Source organism: Triticum aestivum, chromosome 7D (assembly GCF_018294505.1).
Source record: "Triticum aestivum cultivar Chinese Spring chromosome 7D, IWGSC CS RefSeq v2.1, whole genome shotgun sequence".
NCBI lineage: Eukaryota > Viridiplantae > Streptophyta > Magnoliopsida > Poales > Poaceae > Triticum > Triticum aestivum.
The window spans coordinates 165,353,525-165,375,630 of record NC_057814.1 but is presented as its reverse complement, the minus strand read 5'-3'; the positions used below and the strand labels follow the sequence as shown (position 1 = coordinate 165,375,630).

Sequence of the window (22,106 nt, the reverse complement as noted above, 5' to 3'; positions counted from 1 at the left end):
GAGCATGTCCTCCATGGTGTTCCACAGCTCCGCCGCCGTGTGGCAGTAGATCGCCATCACTCGCGGCAGCGTGGTCAGTAGGTAGGTGAAGACCTGGTGATCCTACACATACCATGTCTGAAACTCAGGGTTTGGCGCCTTGGTCGTCGTCTTCCCGTCGGAGGACCAATCTCAATGGTCACAAGAGGGACCGTCTTTGTGGTGTCGAGGTAGTCTGCCATCTATGCTCCTCTGATGGTGGAGAGGACAATCGCCCGCCACAGCACCTGGTTCCCCTTGGTGAGCTTCTCGGTTGTGACATGAGCAAATTGAGATGAGGGGAAGGAACTTGAAAAGCTCGCCATGGATGATTGTGAGGCTAGCTCTGATTACTATGTGAAGTTCTAGGCATGGAAGCGTATACCGATCAGAAGGAACGTCTGTGTGTTAGTATAAACTAACAAAATTACAATATGGCGGCAGGTAGTTAGTAGGCTTGACCCCTAGGCCAAGCTATACAAAGATGAAGATCGTCTCTAACTACCTGCGATGTACAACACACGGACACGCACCACGTACAAGGTGTCACGTACACACACATGTATATCTTGGCCTAGGGGTCAAGTCTACTAACTACCTGCTGCCGTATTGTAATTCTGTTAACCTATATAACGCGCATGCGTCCCTCCTGATTGGCATATGCTTCCAGGCATAGAAATTTACGGTGTGCCACTGAAGTTGTTAGCAGTCCATGTTTCCTTGCGTTGCTGGCAAGTTACTACTGTGCAACATAGCAGCTAGTAGAACTAGACATATACTCCCCCCGTTCCAAAATAAGTGTCTCAAGCTTAGTACAATTTTGTATTAAAACTAGTACAAAATTGAGACACTTATTTTAGGACAGAGGGAGTATTACTCAAACAAGGGAATTGCACATAGAGTTCTCCAAGTTTATGTCATTTTTAGTTGTCCAGACTTTCTTTTACTAACTTGTGGTTCAGTTTCCGCCAAGCAAACAAAAGGACGACCACAGAGCAGGCCGCTATGCAATTTCGTTTTGTCCTCTATTTACACTTACCAATTTCTACGGTCATAACTGCATATATATATAAGTGATTTCTACCCATGCACATCAATCATAAATGCACCAAGGACAAGTATCTACTCCATTGTGAAAGGGGGAGAAAGAGGGATCAGTGTTGTGACAGCGAGGACATCTTCATCCATAGCTCTTCCCCGAGTTATGAAACAGGGCCATGCGCTTCCACCTGTGAGGTGCAGAACAAACAAATCCCGAGTGGCGATGATGTTGAGCCGGCGAAGATCACCGGTAGTGGCTTCGCTACAGCTGCCGCCGGTGACAACTCTTCTGTTTCTATGGGTCTTAAGCTGTAAGTACTTGATACATGCTGCAGTTTGCTCCTCTGTTTCTGAGACATAATCCTTTCAGCAAAACACTGTTACCACTATCAAATGATGAATATCATCGTTATTTTTGGAAGGTGGGCATGCAACAGCAAACACTGATATAGCTAACATGACGGCACTCCAGAAACATGTCTCTTTTTTCGACCGTAACAAGGATGGCATCATTACTCCTATAGAAACATTTGAAGGTAATTGTGCTTAACTGCTTATGCAAAAAATCTCTAAAGAAATGTCATTGTTGAGAGTTTGTGGAGCTAATAGACTCACATGTGTCTGCATTTCTTTTAACAGAAAGCATGTTTACTGTTTGTGGAGCAGAATTTAACACAGCTAGATGACTTGTAAATAATATAGAAAGCAAATTCAGAAGCTCTACTTGTGCCGCATAGCCCTAAGAAAAAATCTAAGGCATGTTAAGTTAATTCCTTTGCCGTGTTTGTATCTTCTTGATTTTGACTAACTATACTTGGAACAAGGGCTAACATATCTTTCCTTCTAGCACAACTATGACATGTATATTAACTAATTATGGTCTGGTGATGTTAAAAAATAAAATCAATTTTACATGTGCCTAAATTACCAATGTATGGTCCATGTGTTAACTAACTTGTTACTTCGAGATTTCTCAGGTAGTATGCTAGTGGCCATGGTGTGTTTTGGATTGAGGCATAGAGACTTACCTTTCAAGGTGCAGTAAGGGCACAAACCACTGATTAGCGTGGCGGTTAGAGCTAGCTTAATCTCCTTTTATGTTTATTGGTAATTTGATGGCAAATATATAAATAAGCTTAGAGGGATTTCAAAAAGGAAAGCTTTAGCCGACTTTGAAGGATAAGGGAAGAACTAACAAACTTGAAAATAAGCTAAACAGACTGATGCTATCCTGATTTGAGAATTGAAGAGACTTGATGATGGTGGCCCATGCTCCTTATCCTTGTGGTGAGGGATATATGCTGGGTCCCATGTGCCAGAAGCCCAGAACTATATCTATTATTATGACAATATATTTTATCTTGTAGGATTTGTTGCAATTGGTTGTGATGTTGCATATTCTAGAGACTCTGCCTCCTCCGTGCATGCTGCCCTTGGTCCTATAACAAGCCCGGTATGACTACCTCAAACATGCATGTGCGCACACAGACAATGAACTTGATATTTTTGTGTTCAATTCAGGTTGATGCACCATTGCCCCACATTAATATTCACATAAACCTAATCCATAGAGCAATGCATGGAAGTGATACAGGTGCATTAGATGCCAAAGGAAGGTAATTCAAATCACCTACTTATGTATGTGCATATCTGGTACATATTACCATGCATACTGTAAAGTAAAAGAAACATGGAAGTGATACAGGTACATTTTTATTAATTTATTCAAATCTATACATATACTGAACATGTCAAGCTGTAGGTTTGTTCCCCAAAAATTTGAGGAAATATTCATAAAGCATGCAAAAGTTAGACCAGATGCGCTGACATCCTCGGAGGTGGAGGAGATGATCCTAGCAAATCGAGATCCACTAGACCGTCGATCATGGTAATTTTCATTGGAAGTTGGTTATTTGTTAACTGCATTCTTGAGAACCATTCGAGGCGTGCAACATGATTCTATCACGTAGGCTCTCGTGCCAACTAAAGAAATGTTTCCTTTGGAATAGCATGTAAAAATCAATGGAGGGATCAAATTTTAAGTTATGGATTTTAAATTCGACTAAGTTTTCTTATAAATATAGGCTGGCGCCTGTAAAAGAGTGGGGGCTGACATACAAGCTTGCAAGTGATAAGGATGGTTTTCTTCACAAGGATAGTGTAAGAGGTATATATGATGGAAGTGTGTTCGTCAAGTTGGAGGAAAAGAGGTCTCTTCAGATTGAAATATGACGCGCTATACCATTGTGTGTTTTGCACAACATTTGGGGAACCTAGGTGGTCATATAGTTGTCAAATATGATATATATTGTTCAAGTGTATTTGACCACGTGTAATTATTGGATTTTTTTTGTAAGGAAACATAGTGTGTCAACTAGCTGGTAGAATACGGATATGTACTGTTACGCAATGTGTTTACGTTATCAGTTGCATGTCAATTGTAAACTACAATTGTTTATTGCACCGGCGTCTTAGCTATAGTTAGCTTGATCAAGTACCATTTTCAATCCATATCCTACCACATTCACACCTGCTCTCATTTACATATCCTTATGTCATCCACTGATAGTGTTGATTTGGATTTGGAAAATCAGGAAAATCCAGATGTGGCCTACATGGCTACATAGTATCCCATGAGATGTTAATGTCCATCTCCCACTTTTGATAAGTCATTGACAGCAATAGAAATATTTGTAGACTATCCCCTTGGCTAACTAATATAACCACATAGTGAAAGGAGGCGTCAACGTTCACTTTTATCGTCCCATGGGATGGCTTCTTCCATGTATGATCTACCCTACGGGTAGGCTGATTTGGTGTATAAGCTCGAATGAAGTTTGTAGCCAGCACCCGAATGAACATGGCCGTTCGCTTTGGACTGTGGATTGCCTCTCCTTTTGTGTGTTGTCGTCTCTGCCACCAAATATACCACATGGCCACCACAATCAACTCAGCAGCTGGTAATTCATGTACTAAACGCCGAGTCTGGAGGAGGATCTCCAAATTAACTGAGCCAGGCCGGTCTTGCACCACAGAATTTTGAATAGTTTCCAACAGACCAAGCTCTGCGCAAACATCTGTTGCCCTCGAGCATGTAAGTAGACAGTGTTGGATGTCTTCATGTCCAATTTTACACAATGGGCATTGAGGGATAAGAGGGATATGTCTCCCTGCCAGCACACCCAAGCAAGGTAGGACTCCCTTGAGGACCTTCCATCCGAAATGTTTGATTTTCCCAGGCAGCCGTAATTGCCATAAATCTTTCAAGCACAAGTTCATATGAGCACTTTCAGGACGGTCCGAACTGACAAACTGGCGGCCGAACTGGTGATCAAACTGTACATGATAGGCCGAACGAACAGAGAAGGTCCCCGACCTTGTAAAGTTCCACGCCACAAAATCCTCCATAGCTTCGGTATGTAATGGGATTTGCAATATTCTGTTAACATCAACTATTGAAAAAACTGATCGAAGTAGCACGTCATCCCACTGTCCCGAGTGGGGATCAATTAACTCTTGTACCTTGCTCAACATTGTCCCGCTTCTAGGAGTAATAATTTTCCTTGACTCACTAGATGGAATCCAGGGATCTTCCCAAATATTTATACTGGATCCTGAGCCAACCCTCCATATACAACCTCTTTTGAAGGTCTGAATTCCTGCAACTATACTTTGCCAAGTATAAGAAGAACCCTTGTTTGGTCCAGCTCTTAGTATGTCTCCATTAGGATAGTACTTAGCACTCAAAACTTGCGCACACAATGAGTCAGGGTTTTGGAGAAGTCGCCAACACTGCTTTGCTAACATAGCAAGATTAAAGCTGTGAAGGTCCCTAAACCCCATGCCACCCTTCTTCTTTGGCACACACATTTTCCACCACGCAAACCAATGCATCCTTTTCTTTTCTTCTCCATCTCCCCACCAAAAACCTGCTATCTCATCAGTAATTGACTTGCAAATTCCTTTAGGCAGTTTAAAAACAGACATGGCATAAGATGGAATTGGTTGAGCAACAGACTTCACCAAAATTTCTTTACCTTGCATAGATAGCATTTTCTCTTTCCATCCCTTTAATCTCTGACAGACTCTATCAACCAAATGTTGAAAGCAATCACTCCTATCCACCCCCACTATGGTGGGAAGGCCCAAATACTTATCTGACATGGCTTCAGTTACTATGTCCAATCTTGCACATATATCTTCTCTGACAAGGACAGTAGTATTAGGACTGAAGAAAATACTAGATTTTCGAAAGTGCTATTCTGAGCTCGAGCTCAGATGCACCCTATATCTCAGTCGTCCAGTGATGCTAAGATTCGCAACAGTCTGTGAATATTTCTATGTATTTTGATTAGTATATCTGAGCTATCTCTGGGCTAGGGTCCACGCACCTGCTACATTTAATGCCACCGTCGCGTCCAGACCCCCACGGCTCAGACGACCGTTCAAGTTATGGGCTACGGCTCAAGTCTCATCAGCGGCCCGTTGTCCACCAATGATTTTTAAAACCGGTGTACAGTGCTGACCGAACACTGTATCCATTCACTACCTCCTCAACCCTTCATTATCTCCTCACTTGAAGATTCACACACCAGCTACTGCCAGACCGGGAAGAACACCTTCGGGCAGCTCGTCGGAATCACTGCTGACTAGGTACATCGCCCCCACCCGATCTACATGTTCTGGCTATATTGTTTTGGTAGATCAAGGTTCTTTCTACTCAAATCAGCTGTTCATGCATTTTTCGGCCAGTACGCAAAACTGTATTCTATCAAATATAATTAAGGTATTGATTAGAACTAAGATCTCATGCTCGACCATCTATTTAGCACTGCCAGATCTAATCAATTATTTAACCATTTACCCTCTTTCAGGGTGTACACTAGCAGGTCTAACTAATTCATTCACAAATATCAACCCATGCAGCAACGTCAATCAAGTATTCTGATCAATCAACGATTTTCCCCTGCATACAAAAACTTGCTGAACAATTTTTCTACAAACTTTTAAGCTAGACCCACAGGCCACAGCTATCTTTTCAAATCGATGCTTTACATGTTTAATCTAAAAGCTTAATTTCTTACAGGGAGCAGATGTCCAGCGAAGGCAGCTGTGAGGGGGAGACCGCGGCTGAAGATGTACCCACACCTAGCCACATATCAAAACACATTAGAGAACCCCCAACACAAACTTCACGCATCTTGTTACGCATGCCGTAGAAGTTATTCAGTCCTTTGATGAATTTAAGTGATGGCTTGTCACGAGTCCAATGCTGCACAAACTGAATTTGAAATTCAGTGCCTGGAAAATGAGCAAGGTTTATGTCATGAGTTTGAACCATTTCGTGTGAACAATGACCCGACATTTATTTGTTATGCCGTTGTGTGGCCGTATGTCGATTTAAGACAGGGACAAGCCTTACGAATGTAGTTACTTGTCAAGGTCCTATCTTGTGCAGCCCGGCATCTTGTTGTAGAAATGAAGCACATTCCTAGCATTAGGTTCATTGTGTTTACGCCCAACCTTTTTTGGAAACTTATCACCTGTCTCCCCTTTCACTTCAACCCTCACCCCCTTACTAGATACCCTGCCTTTGCCTGTGAGAGCATCAACAGGAGATGGCAGCAGTAAAAGGTGGCCAGCATACGACCATACTTATGTGGGGTGTCTATCTCATAAAAAATGTGAAAACTTGACTTACTCCTTGCCCTTCAGTCCCCTGCATTTTCTGTCTGGGGATGCTCACTTCCGCGCGGCGGTGTGTTCATTCCATGCTCTCCCAGGACGTTTGGGACCTCTGGGTGCACTGCCGAGACACAAAACTGAGTCGGCACAAGTTTAGCAGTACATCCAAGAAGCAATACTATTTGAAAATGTACTCTTCTGCCAATAGAACTATAAAGAATCATCATAACCCCAATTAGGATTTCCCCAAATTTATGTCTGAGGTTCTTATCTGCATCACACAAATATTGCTAGGAATGCGCCGCTTAATAAGATATGCCACGGCCCACAGAGGCTTACCCAGAGCTCTACCACACATAGGGAAAAACACCCACCCAGCTACCCCCTACTACATGCTGAATTCTTAAACTTTACGAAAATATGTGTACCTTCATCATTTCCACCAATACCTCGCCCTCCCTGTCTTGAGCTCCCTCCAACCTCTGCTCATGTCAGTGACACAACATTGTTAGCACGACATGCTTTCATACAAATGCACAACCGTCGACCAGCCTCAGTTTTCTTTTTTCTTTTGAACTAACCTCGTGAACCCCTGAATGTGTATCCAGGCTCACAACTGCGACGCTCAATTCTCCCGCATGTCCTACTGCCGATATCGTCTGCTCCTTGGGTCATGTCAGTTCCATATCTGTGCGGAGCAGCACCAACAATTCAAAACATTAATATAGACTGTCCAATTGTAAAGTATTCAATAGGAAAACATGGTCATAATGATCATCATGGAGGCACGTACCATCTGAACAGCTTGCTGCACTTCCTGTTATGGCTGCCGTGGCGGCTCTTCCACCCTGCTTGGCCTTGCCGAGACGATGTCATTTGCCACCAATGTATCCAAACCATCTTCCTTGCTATCAGGAAGATGTGCGGGCTCAGCGTCATCCTCGGTATGAAGTATCCGACATTATGCTCTTGATCGCCAGTTCCATAGCTCGGTTCTGGTCTGCCGAAGCACAAAAATTAGCATCCATCAGTTACCCCCGCAACCATATTATAAGGATATCAATACTACCCTACCAACAACAACAACATAATGACTATCTTACATGTAAGTATATTTTGCATGCAGAGCCACCCATCATTCTCAGGAATTCGGAGAAAACGAATTCAAAACTCTCTGTGGTTTCATCAGGACAAGCAATCCAGCAAGTATCACACTCTGGTAATGATTGTTCACACCAACAAATAAGCCAAAAGGCATGACATACAAATTGGTCCTGTATGTAGTGTCAAATGTTATCACGTCGACGAAAAATGTGTTCTTGAGCTTATCGAAAAATCAGTGCTTCAATGATGAAATGACTGCATAACTGTCACACAAGATAACACTCGAAAAGATTGTTGTGGACTTGAACTAAATATGACACTTCGTTACAACAGCCCATGTCTTCGGTGTGTGACCTTGCACTTTCAGCATCTAATTTTTAACTGGGCACTTTCTTATCTTATCTTAAACAGAGCTACAGCAATCATTATCAAGCAAATACTAGACACTTTATGAAAACATTGTTGTAGACTTGTAGTGAATATGACACTTCAGGGCTACAGTTCATGTACTTGGTGTGTAACCTTGCACATTCAGCATCTTGAACAGAGAAAGAGCGATAGTCATGAAGCATATAAAGTCCTCGAAAATTCCTTTCTGAACTACATGCTGTTCATGAAATTTACAGCGCAGATATAGGTTAAACTTACTTTTAGAGTTTTAGCCGACTAGTTTAGCCGGAGGCCTTGGCCCAGCATTATCACAGAACAAATTAAGGGCGCAATGGGGGCAGAAAGCACACTAATTTCCAAAGAAATCCAAAGATAACCAAGTTAATTCCACCATTTAACATGGAAAAAGAGCTAAGAGGCTTGCCTCCATGCATACTATCAAAAGAAGCTCAAGGATGAATTTCTCGCGCGAGTTGTAAGAAATACAAGGTTTTGAGCTGAAATTTTGTACACAGTATGACGGTTATTATCTTGTTAACTCTTGGATATTCACATATCAGTTCCTATGTTTTTCACCATTTTGACTTATTACTAGAACTCAGGGACAACATATATTCAATTATTATCTTCTGACATGTAGTCAGTAACTTGGATGGTTATCACTTACTCCCTCCGTCCCATAATATAAGAGCGTTTTTGACACTACACTAGTGTAAAAAGTGCTCTTATATTATGAGACGGAGGGAGTAGTAGATTGAGAATATCAGCATCTACATGTGGGAAGGTACTGAACATTTGTTTCCTATGCAGCAAAGAATAGGAATTGCTTACCCTTTTTTTGAACCGGGCATAACCCCTTAAGGAATTGCTTACCTGAACAAGTGATTGTTTGTACCACAGTTTGAGCCTGGAAAAGCATGCCCGCTTAACGCTGGCGAAATCTGGACGAGTATATGACAAGAGGAGAACTAAGAATAGGAGTTTGGAAGGATAATACTCATGCTAAAATGATTGTATCATCCAAATTAATTCACTGACCATCAAATTGCAGTCCAAACTGCTAATTCATATACATCTTAATTACACTGTATTAAATGTTTCAAACATCAAGCTTTCACAGTAATTCATATCACACCACGCCTAACTGTCGTAAAAATTCTATTAGTACTGTACGGCCTTAATTGATTCACTGGCCATCAAATTGCAATTCAAACTAGTAATTCTTATCAAGCTTAATTAGATTATATTAAATGTTTCAAGCATCAGTCTTTTCACACTAATTCATATCACACCATGCCTACCTGCCGTCAAAAAATCAACCAACACTTCACGGCCTAGATTGATTCACTACCCATCAAATTGCAGTTAAAACTACAAATTCATATCACGCTTAATTAGATCATATTATATGTTTCAGACATCAAGTTTCACACTAATTCATATGGCACCATGCCTAACTGACGTCAATCAAGACTACACGGGTATACACAGCCTGCAACCACGTTGTACTGAAATTATACATAGCACTGCTCAAATTAAATTCAGTTCCTCTAACCTCTTATTCCAACCAGGAGCCTTAGGAGTTGACAGCTCAGAAGTAGGAGGCGAGCTGTCCCTTCTCACTGCTGCCGCTTGAGCCACGCCGCTGATCCGCCCTTCTCAGCTGTGAGCAGCTGCTCCAGACACGCCACAGATCCGCCGCCGCTCACACCCGTGCCCTCCGGCAGCGCCACCTCCACCAAAGTTCGCCTGGTTCCATCCCCCGGCGTCCTTCCGGCACCAGGCACTCTCCGACCTCTCAGTCAGGTGGATCTGTGGCAGGGAAAGCAAATGAGCTCCAATCTTCAAATCGAACGCGGCGGCCGCGGTGGGGAAAGAGTCTGGGCAGCCTCGTTCTATTCGAGGCGGTGCTACCGCTTGACGAAGAGCGATTTTTTCGAGCCACGGGTCAGACAGACAAACGCGAACCTGGGCCACGGCTCAGCCCGTCACCTGCGGACGGCCGCCCCTGAACTGGCCCAGATCCCCGCGCTCTAGCGAACGCCCAAGATATCGTGAGCATCTGTGCTCGAGACTAGTTTCTCCGCGTCCCTAGATTTTGTTGTACTTACACATTGGCCTGAGCTAGCACAATATATATCCAAAACCCTCTTAAGGGTATTTGCATTATGTTCATTTGCTCTCATCAAAATAAGGGAGTCATCTGCAAAGAGAAGGTGAGAGATGGAGGGTGCATTCCTGCAGACTTTAATACCTTCAATCCCTCCGATATTTTCCTCATGTGCCAACAGGCTAGAGAGACCCTCCGAACATATCAAAAAGAGATACGGGGATAAGCGATCCCCCTGTCTCAATCCCCTTGTGGGTGAAAATTCATCTGTCTCAGTGTCGTTAAATCTGATTTTGTAACTCACCGAGGAAACACACTCCATTATCATATCCACCCACTGCAAATGAAATCCCATCTTAATCATCATTTGCTGCAAGAAGCCCCATTCTACTATGTCATATGCTTTCATCATATCCAACTTGATTGCACAAACTCCATTAGACCCATGAGTTTTCTTTTTAATTGCATGAAAACACTCATAAGCTACTAGCACATTATCAGTAATAAGCCTGCCTGGAACAAAAGCACTTTGGGTTGGGGATATCACCTCAGGCAGTATCTTCTTGAGTCTATTTGCCAGCATCTTAGAGATTATTTTATAGACCACATTACATAAACTAATGGGTCTAAATTGGGTTATTACCTCTGGACTGTCAACCTTGGGGATTAGCACTACATTTGTGGCATTCCACCCATCGGGAATCTTTTTATTGTTAATAGCATCAAGCACCTCTTTGGTTAGATCATCGCCAATAATATGCCAAAAGCGCTTAAAGAAAACGGCATGTAGCCCGTCCGGGCCCGGGGCTTTCATATCTCCTATTTGAAAGAGCGCCTTCTTTACATCGTCCGGTGTGAACGGCGCAATCAGAATTCTGTTCATATCTCTGGTTATTGTCGGCTTAACCGATCCTAACAGACTTGCATCAATAGCGCCTGCATCCGAATGAAAGAGACCATGAAAATAATCAAACACGACGGGCTTGAGGTTATCATTACCCTCAACCCATCCATTATTATTATTCTTGAGTTTCTTAATTAAATTTCGGCGTCTACGTGCCGCTGCAAACTGTGTAAAATACTTCGTATTACGATCTCCGCGACGCAACCAGTTGACCCTGCGGCGCTGGGCCCAATAGATCTCTTCCTGTTCAAGGAGGTTCTCAATCAGCAACGTCAATTCCTTTTGCTTGAGGCTTGCTTCCCCCATATAGGGAGACCGCATCAATTCATCCAGCTCACGCTGGGCATTTCTCAACCGGGTGCGGGGTCCCTTCAGGGTCTTGCGATCCCATTCATGCAGATCCCTGTGCACAACCTCCAGCTTCTCTCTGGCCGAGGGGCACTGGCCTTGCGTAACAGCTTTCAGCCAAGCTGTTTTAACAACCTCTTCCACTGTTTCTTCTGCCAGCCATCTTGCTTCAAATTTCCGGCTTGGTCGCTGGGATTGTTCAGCTACACCCGCCAATCAGGATGGGAATGGGCCGACCCGGCCCTGGCCTTGGACCCGGCCCTCATGGCCCCAAGGCCAATTTGAGAAGCCACGGGTCGACCCATATAAAAAATAGTCAGTGGCCTTGTTGGCCCGATGGGCATTCCGGGTCGACCCAAATTCTTGATTTACATTGTCTTGTGCACAAATGAGATGTTAAAATTAGACACGCTTTAATGGAATCTAACTAGTGTAAGAATTAATAAAATATTTAATACATGGTAATAGGAAAAAATTAAGCCGTCTACTTATGATTTTGTACATGCGCATTTTGATGAAACATATCAAGACAATTTTGTTGTTCATATACGCGAGCGTTCGCCGAAAATTATACAACTGACTGCATTGTAAAATTGGCTCCTACGACAAAGTCGGCAGGATGAAGACTGCGGCTGTTGTGAGCTATAAGACTATAAGGCGGGCCGGCCCCGCTGACCCAACGGGTCACTCGGTGGCGGCCCTGTTGACCCAAATCTTGTTTGAGGCCGACCCACGTGACCCATTGGCCTTGAATTTTTGGGTCGGGTCAGTGACCCGGCGGGCCGACCCGGCCCATTCCCATCCTGACCCGCCAAGTATTCAGTATCAAGAAGGATTGGGCGGTGATCTGATTTGCCCGTCTCAAGGTTTGCTAAACCGACCAATGGGTGCATCTCCATCCATTCTGCATTAGACACAGCTCGATCCAGTCGTTCTCGTAGGCCTCCTCTAAACCAAGTAAATTTATCTCCTTTCACTCTGAAAATCTAGCAGGAGCGAACGGTGCAGTGGCGCGCGATTTTCATGGAGATTTCTTAGCTGCAGCAACCTGGGTACTTCCTCATGTGTCAAGTGTTCTTTCAGCTGAGTTGAAGGCCATCCAGCATGGACTTGTTCTGGCAGCAAACATTGGATGCACAAAAGTTGTCATCGAGTCTGATAGCATGGCTGCGGTGGAAGCACTAAACAACCCAGAAACATATCTTGGTCCTGATGTATCGATCATATCTGAGTGCACTCAGTTGGCGTTGGAATTTACTAGCGTCAGTTATATTCATTGTAGCAGAGAGGCCAACCACGTAGCTGATTGCTTAGCTAGACATTCTTTTAGTTTGAACTCTTCTGAGTTCTGGGATTCTTATATGCCCGACTTTATTCTTCCAAAAATTGTAAACGACATGGCTATTATTTGAGGAATAAAGTTGGTTTTGATCCAAAAAAAAAACTAATATAACCACATAGGTGCACACTCTACATGGCAGACAGCCATACCCATTCAAGACATTATCTACTTATATTGCACATACATAGAACACACAAACTTTAGGTATAGCCTTCAGCTCCTCTGATCCACAGCTCAATATATAAATATTGCCACCTTGCCCTTTGCCCGGGAAAAAATAACTTGAGACAGACTTCAGATAGCAAGACATGAGAATTAAAGTTATGCGAAAATAGCATCACCATCTACTCTATCCATTCCCACGATTCGCATCTAACATGTCATTCACTTGGCCAGAATCAGGATTCAGGTTATATTTCTGTGACAGGGATAAACAACGAACAAAAACACAAGTGACACTAAACGTTTGTTGCTTAATTTGCTCTGCTATCAAATATTCAAATGGCATTTTTCACTGCTATTTTGTGGCTTGTGATGTTGCGGCCCTTCTGCTTGTGATATTGGGCATTCAAATGCGTGCCTATGTAAGTATGTCGAACAACCACATCTGGCCATTCAGTCCAGAGAGGAGCAACTGTATCTATCAACTCGGCTCAGAGCCAGGGGTATTTATTTAGGTATATTCGCACGCGCCAACTTGTCTAAGAGATAAACAAAATAAGACATGATGATGGATGTGGATGGAAATGCTATGAATGATAATTTGAGGTTGGTTTGTGCCATACGTGGAGAGGCAAGTAAAATTTCTGCTATATATTTAGTACACCCTCATACAGTTAAATTTACCGCCAGGCTGTTTGGGGTTTGATTTGACCTGGTTTATTCCTAATATTGTGCTTATGTCAACGCCTCCTGGTCAGCCATGCTTCAGGTTGTCATGTCGCCATATGCAACACAAAAGAAATGACAGGGAAAAAAAATAAAGGGCAGCCGGGGCACACCTGTCATTCTCTCGCAGCTCTTCTTCTTCCTCTTACCCTTCCCATCTTCTCTTCTCGCCTTTCTTACCAGTTGCCACGGCGACCAACGGCTGTCCTGTCTTCTTCCCTGCTCTGATTCTATACCCCCTATTAGCAAATGGCCACATGCCAATATGATTAAGCATGTCCTGAAATAATACACACCCCAGTCCCGCATTCCGTCGAACACCTCATGAGCGACCACCATCTGTCCATCTGGATCAAAGAATTCTGTTAAATGGCATTGGACCTGCACCCAGACGTCGGCAGGTTAGCACGTACCTTCATGAACGGTGGGTGAACAGTCAGATCGGCACAACCACGAGCGGTGATCAGGGACGGCACGTACTCTGGTTCTGGTCACTACCGGACAAAACCGTTAGGCAAATAGGCCATACCGGAGCAAGGGCAAGCCAATGTAGATGGTAAAAGCATCGTGGTTTCCGGAGATTCTTGGACATGACTGTTCTTTGTGCAGTAGTTGATCATGGGAAATGGCGGTGTGGAGCTAGAGGCTGGGTTCGCGCACGTCGGCGAACCCCCGCGTGGCGCAGGCGTGGCAATCCGCGCGGCGAGCCTAGCTTTTTTGAGGGACAGACGTCTGCACGACATGGGTGTGGAGGCGGACGAGATCCCGGATGGCGGCGCTAGAAGGAGGCCCCTATAGGCCAGGCGCCCCTATATCTCGCATGCAGCAACAGTTTTTTTTAACACACCCTCGCTGAAGGGGAGGGCCAATTGGGCCGGCCCAGGCGCGCGAGAGGCCGAAACATCTTTCTTACTTTTTTCACGTTTTCCGTGTTCGTTTTTGCTTTATTTTTTCTTTTGTCTACACTATTAAAACTTCTATATATTAAAAAAAACTACAAAAACATTTGAAAAATGTTGACAAAGCATTTGAAACATGTTAAATATGTATATAGGAAATGTTCATCACGTATATGAAAATGTATAAAAAAAATGTTTATGAAAAATTGATCTTGTATTTAAAAAATGTTAGTCGACATTTTAAAAATTGTTGAAAATGTATTAGAAATTTTTTAATCAAGCATTTGAAAAAAGTTAATCAACCATTTTAAAAATGTCAATCAAGCACTTGACAGATGCTAAACGTGTATAGAAAAAATGTTGACCATGTATTTACAAAATGATGATTTTTTTGTTATTATGTATATAAAAATGTTAATCAAGCATTTGAAAAAATGTTGAACCGGTATTTAAAAATGGTAATCAAGCATTTGAAATTTGTTAATAAAATAAGTTTAACATTTATTAATAAAATGATGAATATTTTCGATAATGTATATTAATGTTAATAAAGCATTTCAAAAAATGTTGAACAAGTATTTTAAAATGCTGAATGTGTATATAAAAAATGTTGGCCGTGTATTAAAAAATGTTAATATTTTATTTTAAAAATCAAGATCAATATATTTTTTTAAATGAATAGGAAAATTGTTGATCAATTATTCAAAAAATGTTAACCAAGCATTTAAAAAATGTTACAAAAATGTGTATAGAAAAAGTACTGACCACATATTTAAAAATATTAAACTTGTGTTTGAAAAATGTGCTATTAGATACCTGTTCAACATTTTTTGAAAACAAAGAAAATAGAAAAGAAAAAAAATTGAGAACCGTGAAAAGAAATAAATAAAACCAAAGAAAAGGAAAGAAAAGAAAAAACAGTGAAAATGGAGAAAGGAACGAAGGAAAACCATGAAAAACAAGGAAAAATAAAAAGCCTAGTGTGTTCGTTAGCAGCGCTACGACCTAGGATCGAATCCTGGTATGGCCCTTTTTTGTTCTCCTTTTTTTTAAAGTCGCTATTGGTCCTCCTGGAACTGTAGATGCTTAAGCAAGATATCCTATCGTCTCACTTAAAGAGAGATATCGTTGTCGTGCAAACGACGAGACTGGCCAAGGTATATGATTCTAGGGCATGTTTGGTTGGTCGCATGCGGTCCATACAATCTTGGTATGTAAAATCGGCATGTTTGCTTACCTGGATTGCATCAAAATTCTGCCCGACATGCTTTTTAAAGCAGCAATGTCTGGTTGAGGAAGAACCCTCGATCGTTTCCTCTCGACCCGAGTAAGCGCAGGTAGGTTTGCAGATAATTGGGTTCAAGATAAGTTTCGCACAAAAAATGATGTACATCGACGTTGTAATAGTTTCTAATTTTGTTGATTGTAAATCGTAAATTTGGTGTTTATGTTTGGACTTTTTAGATAACTCACTGACGCATTCAGGGCTCTGCAGTTGAAGCGTTCCTACCATCCATATATAGGGAATCCACACCGTCGGCTTACTCTTTTCATATTGCTTACATATAGTCGACCTTTCAATTTTTTTTGAGATGATTCAAAATTTTCTTTGAGAAATAGTTTCATCTCGTTGTTTCACAAAACTTTATTGTTGTGAGTTTTATGTGCCAACGGTCACAGACGAGTATATTGTTCTTCATTTCTTTTAAAGTTGCTATTGGGCCGGCCCAGGACTGTAGATGCAAATGACGAGACTGGCCCAGGTATATGGTGTCTAGGGCATGTTTCGTTGGTCGCATGCGGTCCATACAAGTTTGGGATGTAAAATCGGCATGTTTGCTTACCTAGATTGCATAGAAATTCTGCCCGACATGCTTTTTAAAGCAGTAAGGTCTGGTTGAGGAAGAACTCTCGATCGTTTCCTCTCGGCCCGAGTAAGCGCAGGTAGGTTTGCAGATACTTGGGTTCGAATAAGTTTCACACAAAAATGATGTACATCGACGTTGTGATTGCATTCTCGTGATCGGTTTCTAATTTCGTTGATTGTAAATCTTAAATTTGGTGTTTATGTTTGGACTTTTTAGACGATTCTTTTCAAATTGCTCGCATATGGTCGACCTTTGAAATTTTCTTTGAGAAGTAGTTTCATCTCATTGTTTCACACAACTTTATTGTTGTAAGTTTTATGTGTCAACGGTCACGTACTAACATGTTCACCTCTCAGTGTTTCAAACAACTCTCATGTTGTAATTTCTTTTTATTTCGATTGCACAAAGTTGTTCAAGTGTGGTGGTGTGAGTAAGTTCATCATGTAGACAAGATGTAAGATTAATCATCGGTGCAGACGTAACGGAAAAACCAAACATTGCATCCTGAGGAGCACATGCAACCGAATGCCATACATATGTTTCTGCTCTCATGCAACCTATAGATTTGTGGGCAACCAAACACAGTGCACAACATAAACCAAACCTTGTATTTACGCAACCAAGCTATAACAGGCTACAAGTGCAAGAAGGAGAAATTTGATGCAGGGAATCAAACACGTCCGTAGAACTTACACGAGCCGGCCACCAACTATGGTGTGGTATCATGGAACCAATTTCACGCATAGGTCATTGAATAGGGGTACGTTTGTGACTCGCATGTAGCAAGACAGAAGCACACCCCACCTCAAGAAAGGCTAGAGTGGGTCAGTCAATCAGCGTCTTCGTTAGGTTGCTTCTTGGTTTGGTTCATTTCTTTCTTTTTCCTTTTCTTTCTCTCTTTTACTTTTTATTTATATTTCAAAATGTTACATTTATTTTTAAAAATTAATTAACTTGGTTTTCAAAAAATTCACCCCACATTTAAACGTTTCCGTGCAATGTAAAATCTTCTTCGCAAGGTTTTAAAAGAAATTATACAATTCAAAAAATGCGTGTGAATTTGAAAATACCTTTAAAAATATGTTCATGGTATTTAAAAAATACATGAAACTATATATTTGTTGTTTTAGTTTGTAAAAAATCATAGTATCACTCAAAATATTGTTATTGACATTCTAAAACGGTTGACATGTCTAAAACATAATTCATGACAATTTTTAAAGTGCTAAAAAATATAGAAAATTGTTTGTGTAATTTAAAAGGAAATAGTTAGTAGTGCCTTTCAAAAAATGTTCATAAAATTTTAAAATATTGATATATCTAAAAAATATGTTCATGGAATTTTGGGAAAACAATTAATGTGTCTTTAGAAAATATTCAAAATGTAAAATGTTCAATATTTATTTGACAAATATTCATTAAGTGTCCATAAAAATGTAAACATGGATTAAAAAATGTCCGAGATGCACCTGAAATATGTTTTGCCTGGCTTCAAAAACTTTTGGATGTGTATTTGTAAAAGTGTCAATGTGTATTACACAAAGAGGGAAAAGGTAAAAAGATTGGAGAATTAAAAAAAAACAAATTTATAACTAGTAAAGGAAAAGGGAAAATAAATCAAAAGATAAACCAATAGAAACATATAAAAGAAAAGAAAAACCGAACAAAACATTTGCAAAACCAGGAGGATGGTTCGCAAACCAATCCTTAATGTACATTTCTAGGAGAATCCTGTATTTATATGGAAGCAAGACCTCCTAGTTGGCACCTTAAGCGCTGGCTAGGAGAATCAACACCCACACGCTGGCATTTTGGGCCGGCCAAAAATCATGCATGACGTGGTCGTTCATTCACGGCGGCCTTTGGTGCGCTCGTAACAGTTGAACGGTCAACTATTGACTTTTCAAAAAGTTTTTAAATAAAATTCAATAAAAAATGGGAATAACTTCACAAAATCAAAAAAAAAAACAGATTAGAAAAAGTTCACAAGACCAAAAAGTTCTTGTATTTTGAAAAAAATGTTCACAAATTCAAAAAAAATAAAGGTGATTTAAAACATTTCACAGATTAAAAAAAAATTATTTTAAAAAAAGTCATCTATTTTGAAAAAAATCAATTTTTTAAAAGTTCACCTTTTTAAAAATTATTATTTTTCAAATATGTTTGCAGCTTTTTTAAATAAAGTTCATGGATTTGAAAAAAGGTCATCAATTTTGAAAAAAAGTTCAGGAATTTGAAAAATGTGTGGAGCTTTTGAGAAAAAGTTTGTGGATTGAAAAAGATTCAGGCATTTGAAAAAAGTTCATGATTCATAAAAGTGTTTTGAATTAAAAATATATTCAAAAATGGAAAAAGTTCATGAATTTAAGAAAAGTTCATGATTTTATAGCAGAAAAAATGACAAAAGAAAGAGAGAAAAGAAAAACAGAAGAAAAACCAGCCACACAAAACTGGAATTTTAGCGCTACATTTGAAGAAGGAAGAAGTAAAGTAGGCACAATAGGGAAGTTGTCCGACTTGGTTACTGACCAAGAGGTGTGGAGTTCGAATCACATCGCAGACACATTTATTGAAGGTTAAGAGAAAAGAAAAGAAAAAGAGTAAATGGGTCGGGGCCAGGGTAGAGGGGTGTGTGTGCCGGTTGTCAAAATAGCCTATAACCGACGCTTAAGGCGCGAATTGGATTTGGACATAGAAGCCTCCTAAATTTGCTCGTATGCAACTCCTGTCGGTAAACCAATCCTTGCTTAATGTATATTTTTAGGAGATTCCATAATGTGTACATAGAAACCTCCTGTGGGGTCGGCCCACTTGAGAGAATGCTTGAATTGAGATATATAACTCTCGGAGCAATTAATCAAAGAGCGCTCCTTCGGGAGCCTCCCCAAGGGTAACTTGGGGTGGGCTTAGAGTGCGCTATATGGCGCGCTATTAGCCGCCGCCACATGTCACGTTTTGGGTGCTCTCTCTGATTTTTTTTTTCTACATCGTTTCCGGCTGTTAGATGATTTTTTTGCGTTTTCCGTTTCCCCCGGCTTTTCTTAGGTTTTGGACCCAGAGCTACGAGCCATGGAGGCACGGATTTGCTTCCGCGAGAGGCACAATCGTGCCTCTCACAAAAGGTAAAAAAGCATATTCTTTTTCCCCTACGACGACAGGCACATATTTACTTCTCGTATATGCACACTTTTGCTTTTGCGAGCGTGCCTCTCGGAAAGGAAAAACAACGTTTTTTTTCTTTTTCTTTCGCGAGAGGCACATATTTACTTCCTGTGGAATCACGGATTTGCTTCCGCGAGAGTCACGGCCATGCCTATCCCAAAAGGGCACAAATATATTTTCTTTTTTCCCTACCACAAGAGCAACAGATTTACTTCTCATAGAGCTACGGATTTGCTTCTGCAAGAGGCACTCTCGGAAAGGAAAAAACGTGTTTTTTCTTTCGGGAGAGACATCGATTTACTTCTCGTGGAGGCACAAATTTGCTTACCGGAGAGGCACGGCCGTGTCTCTCGCAAAAGGGAAAAACACATCTTTTTTCCTACCACTAGAGGCATGGATTTACTTCTCGGGGAGACATGGATTTGCTTCCGTGAGGGGCACGGCCATGCCTCTCGGAAAGGAAAAACGTGCCTCCGATTTGGGTTTTTTTCGTCCGATTTTTTCATGAAAAAAAGTTTGAGGAAACCAAGCAACATAGGGTCAGGTTTTGAAGATCTCGATGCGGGGAATCCAATGGTGAAAGCGGTTCGAGATTTGGCGCGTGGTTTGAGAGTAAAACATTTTTGAATAAATAAATCAACGAAAAAAAGGAAAACTCACTGGTTGCGACAAGTGACGTACATGCAGTGTGACACTTGTCGCGATATGGAGAGGTGGGAGTGAACTTTACAAAGAGTGCTACTTAACTAGTTATTTCCTATAACTCTTGCAGCTTTTTATAGGTGTATAACTCTTGTAGCTTTTTTAGGGGTAAAGCCAATTTATTCATCAAATACCATAGAGTGTGGGATACAGTCAGGGTCATGAGGTTGGCCCAACCAAACATGGTGCCCCGACCCTCTATCAAGGGAAAACTTAGCTAAAACTATGTGCTTTCATATTGGCAGCACGACCTTCAAAAGAAAAAAAATACAATGAAACTGAACTAATCTAAGCTTTATCTCATTTACAACTGATCCATTCCTCCCCGTGCTTCCTCTATCAATATCTAAGGTAGCCTGTTTGGAATCATAAGCCATCAGCAAATTCTGTAAGTTGAGATCTTCTGCGAGAGCAAGTGCCTCTCTATATGCAATGGTCTCCAGTATCAAAGGGTCCTCCAAACCTGTGAAACTTGGCATAACTAGCCCGGGGGTGCCTTCTGTCGGGTGGTCTGGGCATTCGGTACTCCTCCTGGAGCTCTAGTACCTCGTTGTTTCGAAATAAAGTTCCTTACAAAGGAATGAGTGACTTGCGGAGTTTGGAAGATCTGCTCATGCATGAATACCTTTGCGTCGAGTTGTCCATATGGCCCAAAGTGTGACTGCCAATATCACAAGCTGCTCATGTGATAACAATTCGATGAGCATGAAAAGCCACTACTTGGCATTGGGTTCAGTCGCTGCTACCAATCTCCGAGCAAGCTCATCATCTACTATCACCTAGGTACAACCTTGATGTTGTGCAACTAACCAGGGAGTGTCTCCATGAGTCCGGAGCTCCACACATCCTTCATAGTGGATTGTCTGCCATGTGTCTATGTGCACGCACATCTTGAGTTGGTAGTGACTACTTAGATAGTCTTTAGAGAAACATTTTCACCTTCCCCTAGGACTTTGGTATTCCATAGATTCTTCCAAGGTCCTTCCTCAGCTATCGATGATGACGTTCCTGCAGTTACTTCCAACCACACCTCGCGGCGTTCTCTTGTGGCAACTAGCATGCGATAGGCCGACTTTACTGAGAAAACTCCGCTTCTTTCAAAGTTCCAGCTCCAGAAATCCCTTGTGTTGCGAGTATAGAGGGGGATCCCCATGATGGTTCGCACATCCATTGCCAAAAACTCTTGCAGCTGAATACACCAAACGCGTACCACCACAATGCTAGTTGGGCCAACCCAGTGTGTGTGAGGCACCATTCATTCTTATGCTCCTTCCTCCTTTCGGACGACTTTTTCGGTCTTCGGTTGTTTTTTGGGTTTTCTTTTCTTGGTTTCTTCTTGTTTTCCCCCTTTTCTTCCTTATTTTATTTTTATATTTATAATAGTTATTTATTTTTCTAAAAATCCTTGAACAATTTTAAAACCCATGAATAATTGCTAAAGAATCCATTAACTTTTTTAAAATTGGTGAACATTTCTTTAAAACATATGAAATATTTTTAAAATTAGCGAACATTTTATCAAAAAGTTCAATATTTTTTGTTTTAATGTGTGAAAATTTTAAAATTTCTCAAGCATTTTCTAAAAATTCATGATTTTTTGAAATTTGTGAATATATTTTTGCAAATCATATTCATCTTCTTAAAT

General features: G+C 41.2%; 1 protein-coding gene and 2 long non-coding RNA genes across 3 annotated transcripts; 1 reads left to right on the top strand and 2 right to left on the bottom strand.

The window, feature by feature from the left end:
* The first annotated feature begins 1,133 nt into the window (after positions 1 to 1,133).
* On the top strand, positions 1,134 to 3,517 carry LOC123166244 (probable peroxygenase 4). The gene is made up of 6 exons (XM_044584015.1): positions 1,134 to 1,370; positions 1,482 to 1,595; positions 2,427 to 2,512; positions 2,581 to 2,675; positions 2,822 to 2,947; positions 3,144 to 3,517. Exons 1-6 carry the CDS (start codon positions 1,223 to 1,225, stop codon positions 3,289 to 3,291), a joined length of 717 nt encoding a protein of 238 aa, XP_044439950.1. The 5' UTR covers positions 1,134 to 1,222; the 3' UTR covers positions 3,292 to 3,517.
* Positions 3,518 to 7,125: 3,608 nt separating this feature from the next.
* LOC123166245 (uncharacterized) lies at positions 7,126 to 8,562 on the bottom strand. The gene is made up of 4 exons (XR_006483418.1): positions 7,848 to 8,562; positions 7,538 to 7,744; positions 7,326 to 7,432; positions 7,126 to 7,226 (listed from the first exon to the last, which is right to left on the bottom strand). It is a non-coding gene; the product is annotated as an uncharacterized lncRNA (long non-coding RNA).
* Positions 8,563 to 13,210: 4,648 nt separating this feature from the next.
* LOC123163782 (uncharacterized) lies at positions 13,211 to 14,588 on the bottom strand. The gene is made up of 3 exons (XR_006481992.1): positions 14,244 to 14,588; positions 14,127 to 14,177; positions 13,211 to 14,060 (listed from the first exon to the last, which is right to left on the bottom strand). It is a non-coding gene; the product is annotated as an uncharacterized lncRNA (long non-coding RNA).
* Positions 14,589 to 22,106: the final 7,518 nt, after the last annotated feature.